Below are 16,098 nucleotides of genomic sequence, written 5' to 3'. Positions count from 1 at the left end.
AGCCAGGGACTGAAAGCTTCTTGGACCACAGACCATCTTTGGTGAATCCAAAGTCCAAGACCCTCATTCTGGCACCTCAGGCAGATGCTTCTCTGCTGCCAGTTCAAATCCCCACTTCCAAATCCATCTGCCACCCAAAGCTATTTCTCCAGTTTTCACACTTGTCAGCATGTATGTAAGGATGCAAGTTTTCACACAAAGTATAATCTAATCTGTGTACATTTGTGGGTGGGAAGTACAGAATAACCGCTTGCAAAGATAGATTGGTCGACAGATGAAAAAGAGAGAGACAGAGAACATGTATAAATAAGGTGACCAACTGTCCTCCTTTAGGGAGGACAGTCCTCCTTTTGTAAGTTCTGTCCTCCCTCGAAAAGTGTCCTTCTACATGTCCTCCTTTTCGATATTTGAAGACTAATCTGCAGGGCTTTTTTTTTCTCGTAGAACGCTCAGAACGGTGTTCCGGCACCTTTTTTTGATGGTTTTTTTTTCAACTTTTGCATGAGCTGTGCTACTCCCACTATTGGTTTTCGAAAGCCAATAGGAATTGCTGCTGAGTGTATGAAAAAACCCAGCCGGCAAACTTTGCACATATAAGTTGTCTGCAGTGAAGGCGAATTGGCAGGAACTTTGCACCCCTCCCGACTACCCAACTACACCATCTCCTAGTTAGTCCCGAAGATACCTGGAGGAAACTGGAGTGGCGACGCCACGGTAACTTTCTCTTGATCTTCGGCCCTGCTAGGGCAATAATGGCCGCGGGCGCAAGAGGCAGGGGTGACAGGGCTGCTGCAGGTGGGGGTGTAAGGGCAGCGGTGGCCGGCTGCCCCCTGTGTTGTGGGAGCCGTGGGGCCTGCTCTACACGGGGCTGCGCAGGGTGGGCAGTGGTGCTGGAGAGGTGGCTGCAGGCGGGGTGTGTTGATGGCGGGCTGTATCCTGGGGCCGGAGCCGGCACAGCTGGTGCTTTGGGAGCCGTGGGGCCTGCTCTACACATGCAGGCGGGGGCGCGGCATGTAAGCATAATTACAATATAAAATGTTATTGTTACAAATGTTTTTTATTATGCATTTATCATATTATAATGTATTGTGTATTATTGTTGCAATGAATAACATGTTTCTTTTATTTATGATATTTTTTTCTTCAATTTATTTGTGTCCTCCTTTTTATTGTAAAAAAAAGTTGGTCACCTTAGCATAAATGCAGATGAATTTTCATGATTTTTTTTTTTTTGTTTGTTTAAGTTGCCAGTTGCTGGAGAAGTGGGAAAGAACTAAAGACTGGAAAAAATGAGAACTGGAGACTCCCTTTCCCCTTCACAGCCCTCTCTAAACTTTAAGACTTGTGGTTGGGGAATTCTGGGAGCTGATCCACAAGTCTTCAAGTTGCCCAATGTGGAGATCTCCACTCTAAACAGTAGAAAAGAAAAAAATATCTCACCGTCAATTTCTTCTGGACGCAGCTGTCTGTCCTGCAGGAGAAAAGTTATGTTAAAGTTAAAGTTCCTGGCTCTTCCTCAGAGCATACACTGAGTGCACTGACATGGGAAGCAAAGAGAAGGAATGACGGGCCATGGGGTGGGGTGTCATCAGGCCCAGCAGGCAATCCGGCCAAGAGCGCTTTCAGCGAGACCCTCCCTCCCTCCTGTGGCTCAGCCATGTAATTCAAGTGGACCCACAGAAAAAGCATCCCTGCCAAGGACAGAGCATAGCAGGGGTGGGGAGGAAGGGCCCCTATCTTGGGGGGGGGGGGTTGGACTGGAGGACCTCTGTTATTCTGTTCTGTTACTCTTCTTTCTATGATCACGTGTAACCATCCCAAGAAGCCCAAAGAAAATTTGGAATGCTCTAGGCCAGGGATAGGCAACCTTGGCTCTTTTATGACTCATGGACTTCAACTCCCAGAATTCCTGAGCCAGCCATGCTGAGGGGAAAGGGAGAGGTTTCCAAGCTGAGCCAGACTGGCTCAGGAATTCTGGGAGTTGAAGTCCACGAGTTAGAAAGCGGCCTAGGTGTAGACCTGGGGTAGGCGACCTTGGCAATTTTAGGACTTATGGACTTCAATACCCAGAATTCCTGAGCCAGCCATGCTGAGGGGAAAGGGAGAGGTTTCCAAGCTGAGCCAGGCTGGCTCAGGAATTCTGGGAGTTGAAGTCCACCAGTCATGAAGGGGCCATAATTCCCCCATGCTGGCTCAGGAATTCTGGGAGTTGAAGTCCATCAATCATGAAAGAGCCAAGGTTGCCTACCCCTGGAGGCTCACTGCTTAGAACAGGAGGATTTAGGACAGGGGTAGGCAACCTTGGCTCTTTTATGACTCGTGGACCAACTCCCAGAATTCCCGAGCCAGCCAAGCTGAGGGGAAAGGGAGAGGTTTCCAAGCTGAGCCATGCTGGCTCAGGAATTCTGGGAGTTGAAGTCCACCAGTCATGAAAGAGCCAAGGTTGCCTACCTCTGGTCTAGGGTTTCCTGCCTGAGCAGGGGGTTGGACTAGAAGACCTCCAAGCCCCCCCCCAGCCCTATTATTGTATGTTCTATGTTCCTTCCGCCCTGTTTCAGCTGCAGCCTCCCTCCTCCTGCTGTTTAGGGCAGCAACAATGGCCCAGCCTTAGCCCGGATTCTGGTGCCCAACATTAAGGGGTACTGGTGGGGGGGAGGAAGGAGGAGGGGGTCAACCAAGCTGTGAAGCAGCCAAGATGGGCCTTGCGGTTCAGAGGTGGACGATGGGGAGGGAAGGAAGCTTGTCTGGAGCAGTCTGGAAAACTCTGTGGCTGCCATGAATGGAAGCAAGCCCAGGTGGAAATGCGCTGCTTAAGGGGGGGGGGGGAATCTCTTGTTCCATAGGATGCTGCTGGCTCCCAGGCAGTAGGTCCTTCCCAGCCACCACCCCCCTTCCCCACCCCAATCTCCTTGTCTGACAAAGCCAGGGCACTGCCCCCAAATGTAGGCCTGCTACTCCACCTACCATGCTTCTGCGCAGAGCCTGGGGTGGTTCCAAAAGGCTGAACTAGACAGTAAATCCCTTTCAGATGCCCCCTGCCTGTCTTCCCACCTTCTTTCCAGAAGCCCCCCCCCTTTCTTTTGCCAGGCTGGGGGGTGGGTGGGTGAGTGGGAGGCTGCGAAGGAGAGAAGGCAGCTTCCTTGCTTATGGGCAATACCTGTGGGAGATCAGTTGCAGCCATTGGCTAGTTTGGGGCAAGGATCAACGATGCTGAGAGCAATAAGGCAACAACAGGAATAATCACCCAGAGAGCTGGAGCTGAACAGAGCAAGATGCCCTGGCAGAGCAGCACCGTGTGTGTGTGTGTGTGTGTGTGTGTGTGTGTGTGTGTGTGTGTGAGAGAGAGAGAGAGAGAGAGAGAGAGAGAGAGAGAGAGAGAGAGAGAGAAATATCTTTTAGGGTACCCTGAAGAGAGCTCTGGGGAAGGATGATCCCCTAACAGGCATCCTGGTGCAACTGTGGGCTTGCCATGTTCCCTGGTGGGGTGGGGGGGAGAGGCACACATAGGAGATGGCTCAAGCGTCAGCTGTTTCTCTCCTCTGCCATTCCATCAGCCCCCGTGCCCCCCACGACATGAGCTTAGCGGAGCATCGCTTTTCACGCCCCCCTCCTTGCTGCAGTTCAGGTCTCCGTGTTGTGTTCCTGCAACTAAGTGGGTGTTCAGGGCATGGGACTCTCCCGAGCACGGCAAGGGCCAGGGAGGGGAGGAGGAGAGGTCTGTGGGGTCTTGGAGCAGCCCTGGGCACAGGTGATTCCTGTGCCAAGAGGGTGCTGTAACGTACATACCGGCTGCCTGTTCTCCGCGAATCCCTTCCTCAGGAAGATGCAGGCTGGCCCCAGCAGGTTGTGCATCACGGCGCAGTTCTGGGCCAGCGCCATGAGGGAGCCCTCCTCACTCAGTTGGACCGCCTTATAGCAGGCCTTCTCCTCCTGGTGGATCTTCTTGGCCAGTCCATCAGCAAGCAAACAACACAACAGAGGAAGTTACCTCTCTGCGCCTCCCGGCTCATGTGGGCACCCTGAGAATCACTCCTGCCTCTGGGACTCCCCCCCCGACCCCCACCCCACAATCTCAGTCTCAGCTGAGGTTGGTTTCAGAGGACCGGCGGTGAGATTCTAGGAGACAAGCTCTGCCTTCAGCCACGTCTTTCAGGCACAGAACGTTCTACCTCCAAGAAATTTCATAACCATCATGTTTTCCTGAAAATAAGACCTACCCTGATTTTTTTGGGGGGTGGGTGGGCCTAATATAAGCCCTATCCCCAAAATAAGCCCTGGTTAGGACCCCACCCACTCCGTCCCACCTTGCTGCCACAATGGGGCAGGAGAGCACGGCCCCAGGAGGTGTCACAAAAAATATAAGACACCCCCCGAAAATCAGACCTAATGCCTCTTTTGGAGGCAAAAATAATATAAGACCGGGTCTTATTTTGGGGGAAACACGGGAGCTATCATTCCACAATCTTTCCCGTCCCCCTGCAGTTTGGCCTCACTGTGAGCAGACAAAACACAAGTTCACTTCGAAGAGGAGGTGCAAGTTTACATGATTCTGTGAACCGCTTAGATGACTCTGTAAACCGCTTAGAGCAGGGGTAGACAACCTTGGCTCTTTTATGAGTCCTGGACTTCAACTCCCAGAATTCCAAGGTTGCCTACCCCTGATGTAGAGAGTGCTGTAAAGCACTATGAAGCGGTATATAAGTCTAAGTCAGTGATTCTCAACCTGTGGGTCGGGACCCCATTCGGGGTTGAACAACCATTTCACAGGGGTCGCCAAACAACGCAGTCCACCATTTTTCCCCCCTTTTCCTTAGCTGTGCTACTCCCTTTTATTCTATTGGCTTTTGAAAGCCAATAGAATAGACTCTCTTGAATAGAGTCTAATTCTATTGGCTTTCAAAAGCCAATAGGAATTGTCCAGGCTGTCTCTGCCCTGCTGAGCCGCCAAAAGTCCCATTCTGCAAACGGTGCTGCACCAGTTGAGTAGTCCTCGACTTACGACCGGTTGAATAGTCCTCGACTTACGACAGGTTGGGGGTCACAGCATTAAAAAGGTTGAGAACCACTGGTCTAGGTGCTATTGCAAGTCAAGCAGCCCCCCCTCCCCTCCCTGGACTTTATTTTTGTGATGACATCAAAAGCCCACACAGTCCTTCCAACAGACAACAGACACAGCATGGAAGAAGGGCTGCTGCATCCACTTTGTCCCTGGCCCTAAGCAAGAAGGCTTGGAGAAGCCAGGACAATCCAGCGAGAAGGCAACTGGCAACTGCTTGGTCCCAACAAATTGCTATCCACAAGGACAGGACCCAAGAAACCAGCATGTCTCAACCCCGATAACTATTGAGGTGGGATATAGATAAGAATGTTCACATCTCCAGATGTCTGGGGCCCAGCAGCTCCCAGCAAGCCAGATGTGGAGAGGTAATGGACTGTGTGGATGACCTTGGGGGACGTGGGGAAGAGACGCTGCCTAAGAAACAATCAGAGAAGAGAGGAGAAGCCCCCAGTTGCTTAATGGTCAGAGGGAAGAAACATAGGAAGGACCTGCCTTAATTGGACTACTGCAACCCGCTCTACATGGGGCTACCCTTGAAAAGTATTCGGAGACTACAGTTGGTCCAGAATGCAGCCGCGCGAGTGATAGTGGGTGCTCCTCGGTACACCCACGTTACACCTATCCTCCGTGAGCTGCACTGGTTGCCTATTGGTCTCCGGGTCCAATTCAAGGTGTCGGTCATTACCTTTAAAGCCCTATATGGCTCAGGGCCAGGCTATTTGCGAGACCACCTACTACCTCATAGTTCCCTACGTCCGGTTAGATCCCACAGGCTGGGCCTCCTTCAGGCCCCATCGGCCAAGCAGTGCCATTTGGTGGGGCTGCGGAGGAGAGCCTTCTCTGTGATGGCACCCACGCTTTGGAACCAGCTCCCCCCGGAAATTAGGACCGCTCCCACCCTGTTGGTCTTCCGTAAGCTACTTAAGACCTGGCTTTTCCGGCAGGCCTGGGGTTTATAAAACCTGACCCCTGGATGATTGTTTTTGTATTGTTGTTTTGTTATGTTTCATGTGTTTTTTATTGTTAGCCGCCCAGAGTCCTTCGGGAATGGGGCGGCTTATAAATTTTAAAAATAAATAATAAATAAATAATAAATTGATCAAGGATTTCAAAGGGGTGGCAGGAAGTTTGTACCTGCAAGATTCTTTTAATGCAACCTTACAATAAAGTAGATTTATCTCATCTGGTCTTATCTCCTGTCTGGTTCATGTGGCATGGCTGACATGAGGGGGATCCCCCTTCCCAAGAGTGTACATTGCTATTTTTAAGGCCAAGACAGTAGCAAAAATAATAAAGGAGGGATAAAAAAATCTAAAAATATGAATAAAAAATCTTTCAGAGAAGGTAAAGCTGCAGTCCCTCTAGCACAAGGCTTTTCAACCAGTGGTATGGGTACCACCTGTGGTACATTGGCACCTGGCAGGTGGTACGTGACCATCCTAGAAAAGTGGTAGCGGGGGAGGGGAATGAGCTGAACTGGTGGCAACACCGCATAAGCCTGAGCGAGGGACGGCTGGAGCTGCAGGGCTGTCAGGGCTCAGCGGAAGCGCCAGGATCAGTGCCGCTTTCCAGCTGATCGGCACTTCTTCGGGGCTGTCAGGGCTCAGTGGAAGCACCAGGATCAGCGCCAGGCTCCAGCTGGAGCTCAATGCTGATCCTGGTGCTTCTGCTGAGCCCAGAAGAAGCGCCGATCAGCTGGAATGTTGCAGCATCTCTAGGGTTTTGTGATTTACATTCAGATGCTTGGCAACTGATTCATATTTATAATGGTCACAGTGTCCCAGGGTCATGTGAAGTGACCAAAATCTGCTGCAACCACAATCAACAGAAATGCTCACAGCAATGAAAATTTCGAACAGGAGGAAGAGCGCCGCTGGGTGGGCAGGCAGGTGTCTTGCTCAGCTGTGGCTTGGGGGGCACTTTTTTCAGTGCCATTGTAACTACGAACAGTCACTAAGCGAACTCTTGTAAGTCGAGGACTACTTGTACTTTACCCCTTTTTTCCTTTTCTTTTTTGGTCATCAAGTTTTTGACATCTTGCTAGGCGACTGGTGGTACTCGGATGTTGCCATAGCCTAAAAGTGGTACAAGGGGTGAAAAGGTTGAAAAGCCTTGCTCTAGCAGACGCTCACCTTTAGGGCAAAGCCTGCTTTCAGTGTTCGGGGATGGTTCCTTCTCTGCCTCGGATAGCATTGGCTAAAATCTCCCACGAGGTTTTTGAAGAAGGATGGAGCCATAGTTGCTTGCCTTCCTTTAGAGCAGTGTTTTTCAACCATGGCTGCTTTAAGATGTGTGGACTTCAACTCCCAGAATTCCCCAAGCAGCATGGCTGGCTGGGGCATTCTGGGAATTGAAGTCCACACATCTTAAAGCGGTCACAGTTGAGAAACACAGCTCTAGAGCAGAGCTCTCCAACCTTTCTCAGTTGGCGGCCTGGAGGGAAAAGGACTGGGAAGCATTTTACGCACGCGCATGTGCGCACACACAAATGGGGCTGCAAGCACGTGTGACGCAAGTGAGGTGGTGCTAGCACCCGCATGACACTCGCCAGCGGTGCCCCATTTTCGGCTCGCAGCGCTCCGTTTTCACCATGCGGTGCCATTTTTGCCACACGGTGTTTTATTTTTGCCGCACGCCATGCGCGGCGCCCCATTTGCATAGCAGCAGCACTAGCATGAGTGGGTGTGAGTGCGCAGAGTGGCCAGCCAGTCCCGTGGCCCACTGGCCAGCAGGCCATGGCCCAATAGTTGGCAACCCCTGCTCTAGAGTCTTCACCTGCCCCCTCTCTGCAAATAGGGGAGACTGCCCCTTTGATTCTCCTCAGAAAAGCAGACTGAACCCCTGTGGGGACAGACGTCTGCACCAAGCCAAAAAAACGCAAACCGCTTTTGGGTCTGCTCCCTCCCCCACTTCCATAAAAGCCCCCCCCCCGAATCTGTTCTCCGACCCACCTACTGAGTTCTTTCATTAGGGCTGCATTCCGTGCATGCACAGAAAACCTTGCACAGATTGACCAACCATTCAGAATCCCTCAAATTTCTGCTGTGGAGGTTTTATTTCAAGGCGAGCAGCTTGTGCAAAGGAGAAACGGGAGTCCTGTCCCGCTGAAAATTCCAGAGCTTTCCTTTGCAACAAGGGAGCCTTGCATTCTACGTATAGAGCTGACCACTGGTGCCAATGTGTGTCAATCATGGGCATGACACAGAGGGAAACAGAAGAAAAATTCAGCAGCAGCAGCAGCCAGCTTTGACCTGATATAGCTCCACAGGAATCAGTTGCAGCCCGGGCTTTAACCCACTGGATGCAGCACAGCTCCTATCTGACTTTCTCTCTGGGGGCGAGACCCATTCCCCCTGCCCCCCCCCCCGGGATCCAGCTGGAATCCTGTCTGAGAGCTTCCAGGCCCAAGGGAGAGTCAGTGGCTCACCTTATATAGCCATGCGCCTCCCCCGCCCCAAGCTCTGGCGGAAACGCTCCTTCCTGACATTCCCATGCAGCTATAAAAAGCAGCGGTGCTCAAAAGGACCTCTGCATTTGATGCAATAAACCTTCACAATCCGATTCATGAGAAGCCGAGAGCGTTTTTTCCCTCAAAGTTCCATTTGAGAGCTGCTGTGAAGACGCTGCCACCCCATCACGCCGCACGGCAGAATGCTTTCTGGCAGGGCTGAGAATATGGACGCAAGGAGTGCCTGCACCGCCACGTGGAATGGCCACGGAGGTTTATGGCAGGACACACACCCTGCCTGGTGTGGCTGCCTTTTTAGCTGTTTGGCATGCAGCCTGAATGGACCTGCTTCGGTCAGATGCCGCTGGCACTGGGGGTGGGGCCAGGAGCAGCATCACAACCAAGAGGCCCCCATGAAATAAGGTGGGCACTGTTCCCCAATAATCGGGCATCCTATTGGCCCAAGGTGAGCGACTGGAGGGGATTTCTGGCATGGGCAGAGGTCCACATCCAGCTGGACAACACCCTTTGGAAGAGGAGGAAGAAAGCCTGGACCGAGAAGGTCTCAATACTATGAAGGGGCTACTTGGGTCTGAAGGCCGAGGGCAGATATCGGCTACTTGGTCATGGGAAGGGGCAGCTAGGAGCATGGCTGGCCGGGGAATTCAGGGAGGTGAAACCCACAAGTTGCCAAGTTTGGAGAACCCTGCTCTAAGCTGGGGCCTTCAACTCAAGATAAGTTTTTTCTAAGGACCCACAACACCATCGTCTTATCCTGCTAATGGGAAAGCAGGGAGGGTGGGACATAGCCCCCAAATCACCATCCACTCCCATTTCAGGTCACCTACTGGTTTCTCAGCCTCCCCACCCCCCAACCACCAAAAAAAGTCTGTCACTGGGTTGTAGACTTGACGCTGCAGACAAAACACAATACATTAACCAGTTCTGGTGGCCACAATACAAAAAGATTGCAGAGAAACCAGAAATAGAGCAAAGAAAAGCAACAAAGATGGTGAGGGGCCAGGGAGATAAACCTTACGGAAGATGGGTAAAGGAATACAGTATAACAGATTTGGAAGGGATCCTGGAGGTCATCTAGTCCAACCCCCTGCTCAAGCAGGAAACCCTATGCCATTCCAGACAAACGGTTGTCCAATCTCTTCTTTAAAAAATCTCCAGTGTTGGAGCACCCACAATTGGGTGAGTTTAGCCTCAAGAAAAGTAGGCCAAGGGGAGACAGGCTAGCTATCTTTCAAGAGATGAAGGGATGTCACAGAGAAGAGAGGGTGGATTTATTCTGGAGAGGGTGAAGGCATGGATGGAGGATGGGTGGAAGAGGATCCATATTTAGAATAAGGAGGAACTTCCTAACTGGGAGAACTTTGGAGTAGTGGAAGAGCCAGTCTCCTTGAGCAAGGGTAGGCAACCTTGGCTCTTTTATGACTCATGGACTTCAACTCCCAGAATTCCTGAGCCATCTTGGCTGGCTCATGAATTCTGGGAGTTGAAGTCCACAAGTCATAAAAGAGCCAAAGTTGTCCTAGAGTTATGGAGGCTCCATCACTGGAAGCTTTCAAATACAGGCATTTCTCTGGAGGAGTTTAAGACTTTCTGCCCAAGGCAGGGGTGAAACTGCAGGACTGCCAAGGTCCCCTTCAAACTCCCGATGTTCTACGGTCCTATCGTTTGGTCCGTTGAATTCACTCCGAACTCACAGGTGGGCCATCTGGATTTGCTTATAGCTCTCATAACATTAGAGAGCCAGTATGGTGTAGTAGTTGAGGCAGCAGTCTGGAAGCTGGGAGATGGTGAGTTCTAGTCCCACTCTGGGCATGGTCAGTTGGGTGACCTTGGGCCGGTCGCTCTCTCTCTCAGCCCTAGAAAGCAGGCAATGAAAACCACTTCTGAAAACTTGCTAAGAAAAGTGTCCAGGCAATCACCAGGAGCCAAAACTCACCCACACACAAACACACACACACATCTATCAATGTGCCTTCTTCCCTTTCTTTCCCATTCAGTGCTCTGCTGGTCTACTCCGTAAAGCCAAAGCATCAGGAGCTTCTCTGGCCCCTGCCAAGCAAGATTGCCAAAACTGCAGTGGGGCAGATGGTGCCTGGGGTTGGGCATTTTGAAGACCTGGGTGCCATCAAACACAGGCTTACCTCTCGTGAACGGGGCCCCCAATGAGACCTAGCTCCCTGATCAGTGTGCCAAGATGAGGCACATGGCTGTATGTTTGCACAGACGTCCTTGTGGTGGTGGGGGGGTGTCCTTAAGGCTTCTCTGGGAGGGATGTGGAGGAAGAGACAATTAGAGTTTATGTGAGGTTTAGAGTCCTAAATTATATTTATCCTCTTTTGGAGCATAATCTCTCAAGCTAATTCTTTCTGAAACTTTATCTTGGGTGACTCAGAAGGTGGACAGAGAGATCAAAAGCCCTGCAATTGAGCGGAAGCCCCAGCCAATAAACCTAGTTAAGGTGCTGCATCAGCAGAGCTGAATGTTACAGTGTACCAGCATAATTACAGGACAGATACTTCAGCCTCCTTCAAATGGTGCCTGTCTTGGCACTGGAGCCAACTCTTCCCATCATCTCTCTTGATCCGAGATTCACCTGAGTGAACAATGAAGTCTCTGTGGCTGGAGGTCCTAGGTGATGCTCTGGCCCAGTGGTTCTCAACCTGTGGGTTGGGACCCCATTTGGGGTCGAACGACCATTTCACGGGGGTCGCCAAACAACGCAGTCCACCATTTTCCCCCCCTTTTCCTTAGCTGTGCTCCTCCCTTTTATTCTATTGGCTTTTGAAAGCCAATAGAATAGACTCTCTTGAATAGAGTCTAATTCTATTGGCTTTCAAAAGCCAATAGGAATTGTCCAGGCTGTCTCTGCCCTGCTGAGCCGGCCAAAGGTCCCATTCTGCAAACGGTGCTGCACCAGTTGAGTAGTCCTCGACTTACGACCGGTTGAGTAGTCCTCGACTTAAGACCAGTTGGGGGGTCGTGGCATTAAAAAGGTTGAGAACCACTGCTCTGGCCCATCGGCCCAGCTGGGGATGGGCCAGAGCATTGCCCAAAAAGACCTCCAGCCACCCCACGCTGCCTCCATCCCCCAGCAACACCCCCACTATAGACACCTCATTGTTGGGATCAAAGAGACCTCATCTAAGTCCTTCTCCTGAAGGCACATTGGGCCTTTGGTAGCCACATTCTCTCCTCCTCACTGCTGGGATGTGTCCCTTCCCACACTGCGTTGACATCCACCCTTGGAGCCACTTTCTCTTACGATGGCGCCCTTGGTTGGCCACGATGGAGAAACCAACTCAATATCAAAACCATCTTAGCATTTCTGTCTCACACCCAGATACAAACACACACACCCCTGCATGGGCACAGATACTTAGAGCAATATTCTGCCTGAGGGCTTGCACACACAATAACCAGTGGTTTCAGAGTCTCAGCTTCTGCTAGTTCAGACAAGTAGAACCTCAAAACACACAGGAAAAGTGAGTCTCTGATCAGCCTATGTCCACAGTGGGAAACGCCCCACTGGGCATTGGGGTGCCTAGGAACATTGGTCAATACCTTGCTATTACACACACAGACATACACACTCATTAGCATCACACACATTTGCATTAACATGTTCACTTTCCTCTAGAATTCTTGCCTGTAAATTCATACCTTGCCAGCCTTCCCCAGTTCAAGCCCCAGTTCCTCCAAAGATCAGGCTCCCCAGGCCCAAAGTAAGCCCCTATCTCTGCCCACCTTGAGGGCCACCAGCTAAGGCAAGAACAAGGGATTATTTCTCCTTGCAGGGGACAACCCAATTCCGGGTTCCACTGAAAGATACCAGAATAACAAGTTTCTAGGAAAGCTCTGATGACTCATGATCATTAATCAATTATCTTTAGCTTTGGACTGGACTGGATAGTTTTTCTTTTCTTGATGCTCATTGCATAGATTGATGTTCACCAATGTAGGGCAAGAAAGCAACTTGGGAAGCTGTTTGCCTGCACAACAGCCTAGATTTAAAAAAAGAAAAAGTGCCCAAACAAAAGATTTAATCTACAGGGACCAGGGACCCCCAAGCCTGTGGCCAAAAAGTTGAGATGTTGGTTTAGGAAAGAGCAATGGAAGCCGAGTGGCAGACGTTCAGTCACATTGTTCTGATTGTTCTAATCCAGTGGTTCTCAACCTTTTTAATGCCACGACCCCCAACCGGTCGTAAGTAGAGGACTACTCAACCGGTCGTAAGTCGAGGACTACTCAACTGGTGCAGCACCGTTTGCAGACTGGGACTTTTGGCGGGCTCAGCAGGGCAGAGACAGCCTGGACCATTCCTATTGGCTTTTGAAAGCCAATAGAATAGACTCTCTTGAATAGAGTCTAATTCTATTGGCTTTCAAAAGCCAATAGAATAAAAGGGAGTAGCCCAGCTAAGGAAAAGGGGGTTAAAAATGGCGGACTGCGTTGTTTGGCGACCCCCGTGAAATGGTCGTTCGACCCCAAATGGGGTCCCGACCCACAGGTTGAGAACCGCTGTTCTAATCACTCTGGGGAGTCATAACCAAGACCCTTCCACTGCTGAGCCACAGACTGAACAGGTCCACTTGTTTCAGAAATTACCTCCGTTCAAAGCTTTGACTCTTTTCAGAAAAAAAAAGGGCCTTTGGTGAAAACCAGTAAACATCGTAGCGTTCCTTTACATGGCCGAGTTTCTTGGTTAAACTTCTCTGTAGCTAAAATGATTTCTTGCAAAGAAGGTGCCAGGAAAAGTGAAGCAATTATCAAGCTCCATAAAGCAGCTAAAAGTTCTCAAGTGCCACTTTGGCTGGGAATTCTGGAGCTGCCCTCCTAAAGGATCACCGAATGACAGCCTAGCAAAAACTTCCGTAAAGCCCTTTTATAAATCTGCAAGATAAGACCTGTTGGTTCAATACAAATAATTTAGAAACAGTTTGGAGCATGAATCTACCAAGGAAGCTGCATTGAACACGGAGCAAAAATATTGATCTCCTGTGGAAAATTCTCCCTCAGCAGACTTTTGGAGTTGAAGATGTTTACACACATACACACAGACATACCCTCACACAAACTGTCTCACCTGGAACTCTCCCAAAAAAAGGGGGGGCAGGGACGAAGGAAAGGGGAGTTCCTTCAGGTACTTCCTTCTTTACATCACTTTTCACACACATACACTTCTAGCAGCGGATTGTGAGAAAACAAACGCACATCTTGGGGGGGGGGAACTAAATAGCGATGCAACTGTGTGCCAAAAGCCTGGCACGGTGGCCCCGTAGTATTATTTCCAACGGTGCCTAACCCTAGAGGAGCTACCCACCCCTGCAAAAGTCATGCTTTACGGCCCTCGGAGGTTGGTGTTGCAGAAACTACGGCCAACTACGGCCAGAAGGGAGAGGGCGACCCCCGACGCCCTCCTTAGCGGCCGCCTGCCCACTTGCGGAGGCCCCAAGAGACCCGCAATTCCAGCGGAGCTCATTGGAACGCGCATCCGCTACCCACCGATTGCAAACGCTCACACGTAGCGCGACCCCCTGCCCCGGATACGAGTCTGCGTGGCCGGAGCCCTCCCGCCTGCGACCCCCCCCCGCCACCCGGCGCCAGAGGCTCCTTTGCCCGCTGCCCGAGATCCACCTGCGCCCCCTCCCCGCTTTGGGGAAGGGTCCCCGCCGCCCTGGGGGGGGGGTCCTACCTTCCGCGAGAGGCTTCTCAGCGGAGACTTCACGCAGTTGCCCATCCCGGAGGCAGCCTGCCCGGCTCAGGAGGGGCAGCCGGCAGCCGAGCCCATCGAAGCAGAGGGCGCCCCCCCCGGTTGCCCCCGAGCCCTCTGGCTGCCGCGGGCGGGGCCTCCCCCTCCGTCCCCCTCCCTCCCTCCGTCCCTTCTGCCTTTCTCCCAACTTTGAGCCCGCTTTCTCCACCCAGAAGGAAAGGCGAGGTGGGGGGGGGGGAGAACGAGATGAATTATCTAATCTACCTCGGCTTAAAGCCCGATCCCTCCCTCCCCCCTCTCCCCCCCCCGCCTGACAGGCAGGGAGCCGCTCCGGCGCTGAAAGGGAGCGGAGATTAAGGGCAGAGCCCCCCCCCCATTCTCCTGCTCAGGATCGGGCTTCTCTCTGCCTCCCCGTTCGCCGCCAGCTGAAGGGGGGGGGGCTCCCGGCTTGAAGGAAAGCCGCCCCCCCCAATGGGGAGCCGCCGTGCCTGGAGGCAGGTGGGCTCCTGCGGGCAGCGAGTCGGGTCGCCGCCGAGCATTCCGACGTTCGGGTCTGCACTGAGAGGGAAGCAACGGCTAAAGAGCGGGCAGAGCAAACGACTCTGAACGAAGAGGAGGGCAGGTTGCCGGGAGAAGGAGCCGGACAGCAAGGAAAAGACGCCCCCGGAGCCCCGGTGGAGGTCCCGCTTCCTCCCCCGCCCATTGGACGTCTTCACCTGGAACATATTAAACTGCCTCGGGGTTGAAATCCGGGGTGCTGAAGACTTCCGAGGGAGACCTGTGCTTCAGAGGCTCCCAGCTCCCCCCCCCCAAGTCAAGTCAGCCCCACAGCACCGCCGAGATGCCCCCCCCCAGAAGCCCCCCAGGAGAGGCTGAGTGTCAGAATCCAATTATATTTCATCTCTAGTGATGGACTATGGCAAACCCCATTTCTGCCCTCTCTGGATTCTGTCATAGATGAAGAGGAAGGGGGGTGAACAAAGGGGTTTTATGGCCCTCACTTCCTTTGGTAGAACTTCAAAGGACTTGAACATGGATACCACCAAAAGGACTAACCATAACAATGGGACCATCAGCTTTCATCTACTCCTCTCTGAAGTCTCCCTTCCACCCGCAGTGAGGAAAAAGGGGGTGGAAATGTAACGCCTGGGATTGTCGCTGGAAAGATGGTGGGGTGGGGCTGCTGGGGACCCCTTAAAACCTTGAACCGTAGGGCTTGGGCCCCAGGTCCTGTCTAGCACACCTGCAACCATTTTCTCTTAATAAAGGATGTCTGTTAGAAGAAATATTCCAAGAGTTCTGTCTCCTTAAGATGCAAAGTGGGGTGGGTCCTTACACTGAGCTTTCCAGGCAGCAGCTGAAGGGAGAGAACAGAATAACAAGAGTTGGAAGGGACCTTGGAGGTCTTCTAGTCCAACCCCTTGCTCAGGCAGGAGACCCTATACCATTCCAGGCAAATGGCAGTCCACTCTCTAGTTAAAAGCCTCCCGTGATGGAGCTTTTGTTCTTGTCCTCCACTTGAAAACAGGCGTTTGTGGGCAGCTGAGGCCCCCTTGGCTCCCACAGGGACGTTGTCTGAAATGAGAGGAGGCAGCTCGGCTGAGTTTTCTTGCAGCTGGAGCCCTTCCCGTCCTCGGGCACTTCGAAAAGGAATGGAGGAGAGGAAACTCAAGGAGCAGACATTCCGGGGTCAGGTAGCTCATCCTTCAGAGCACAGACCCAGGTTTATGAAGCTGAGCGTCCAGCATATACAAAGTGGAGGAAAAGAGAAAGGAATGGGCCGTGGACCATGGTGGGGCCTCACATTGTTTGGCCAGAGGCAGAGGTATCCGGGCACAACATAGCTGGCTGCGGAATTCT

The 16,098-nt window shown here is 52.0% G+C and overlaps 1 protein-coding gene across 8 annotated transcripts in view; it reads right to left on the bottom strand.

Annotated features, from left to right (window-relative positions):
• The window catches only part of CABP1 (calcium binding protein 1), a 46,231-nt gene that overhangs the window by 11,181 nt on the left and 18,952 nt on the right, over positions 1-16,098 (bottom strand). For 3 of the 8 annotated variants that reach the window (XM_039321179.1, XM_039321181.1, XM_039321185.1), the window contains exons 2-3: positions 3,787-3,942; positions 1,441-1,471 (exon numbers count right to left, since the gene is read on the bottom strand). In XM_039321179.1, coding sequence (XP_039177113.1) covers positions 1,441-1,471; positions 3,787-3,942 — 187 coding nt within the window. Of the gene's footprint in view, positions 1-1,440; positions 1,472-3,786; positions 3,943-14,220; positions 14,351-16,098 lie in introns of those variants that run through there. The other 5 variants (XM_039321180.1, XM_039321186.1, XM_039321184.1 and 2 more) reach the window with 4 other exon arrangements.

The sequence above is a fragment of the Crotalus tigris genome, unplaced genomic scaffold, assembly GCF_016545835.1.
Source record: "Crotalus tigris isolate CLP2741 ecotype Arizona unplaced genomic scaffold, ASM1654583v1 scf7180000023720.1715460, whole genome shotgun sequence".
Classification (NCBI taxonomy): domain Eukaryota; kingdom Metazoa; phylum Chordata; class Lepidosauria; order Squamata; family Viperidae; genus Crotalus; species Crotalus tigris.
The sequence above is the reverse complement of the archived record's forward strand: the minus strand, read 5'-3'. Positions and strand labels throughout refer to the sequence as shown.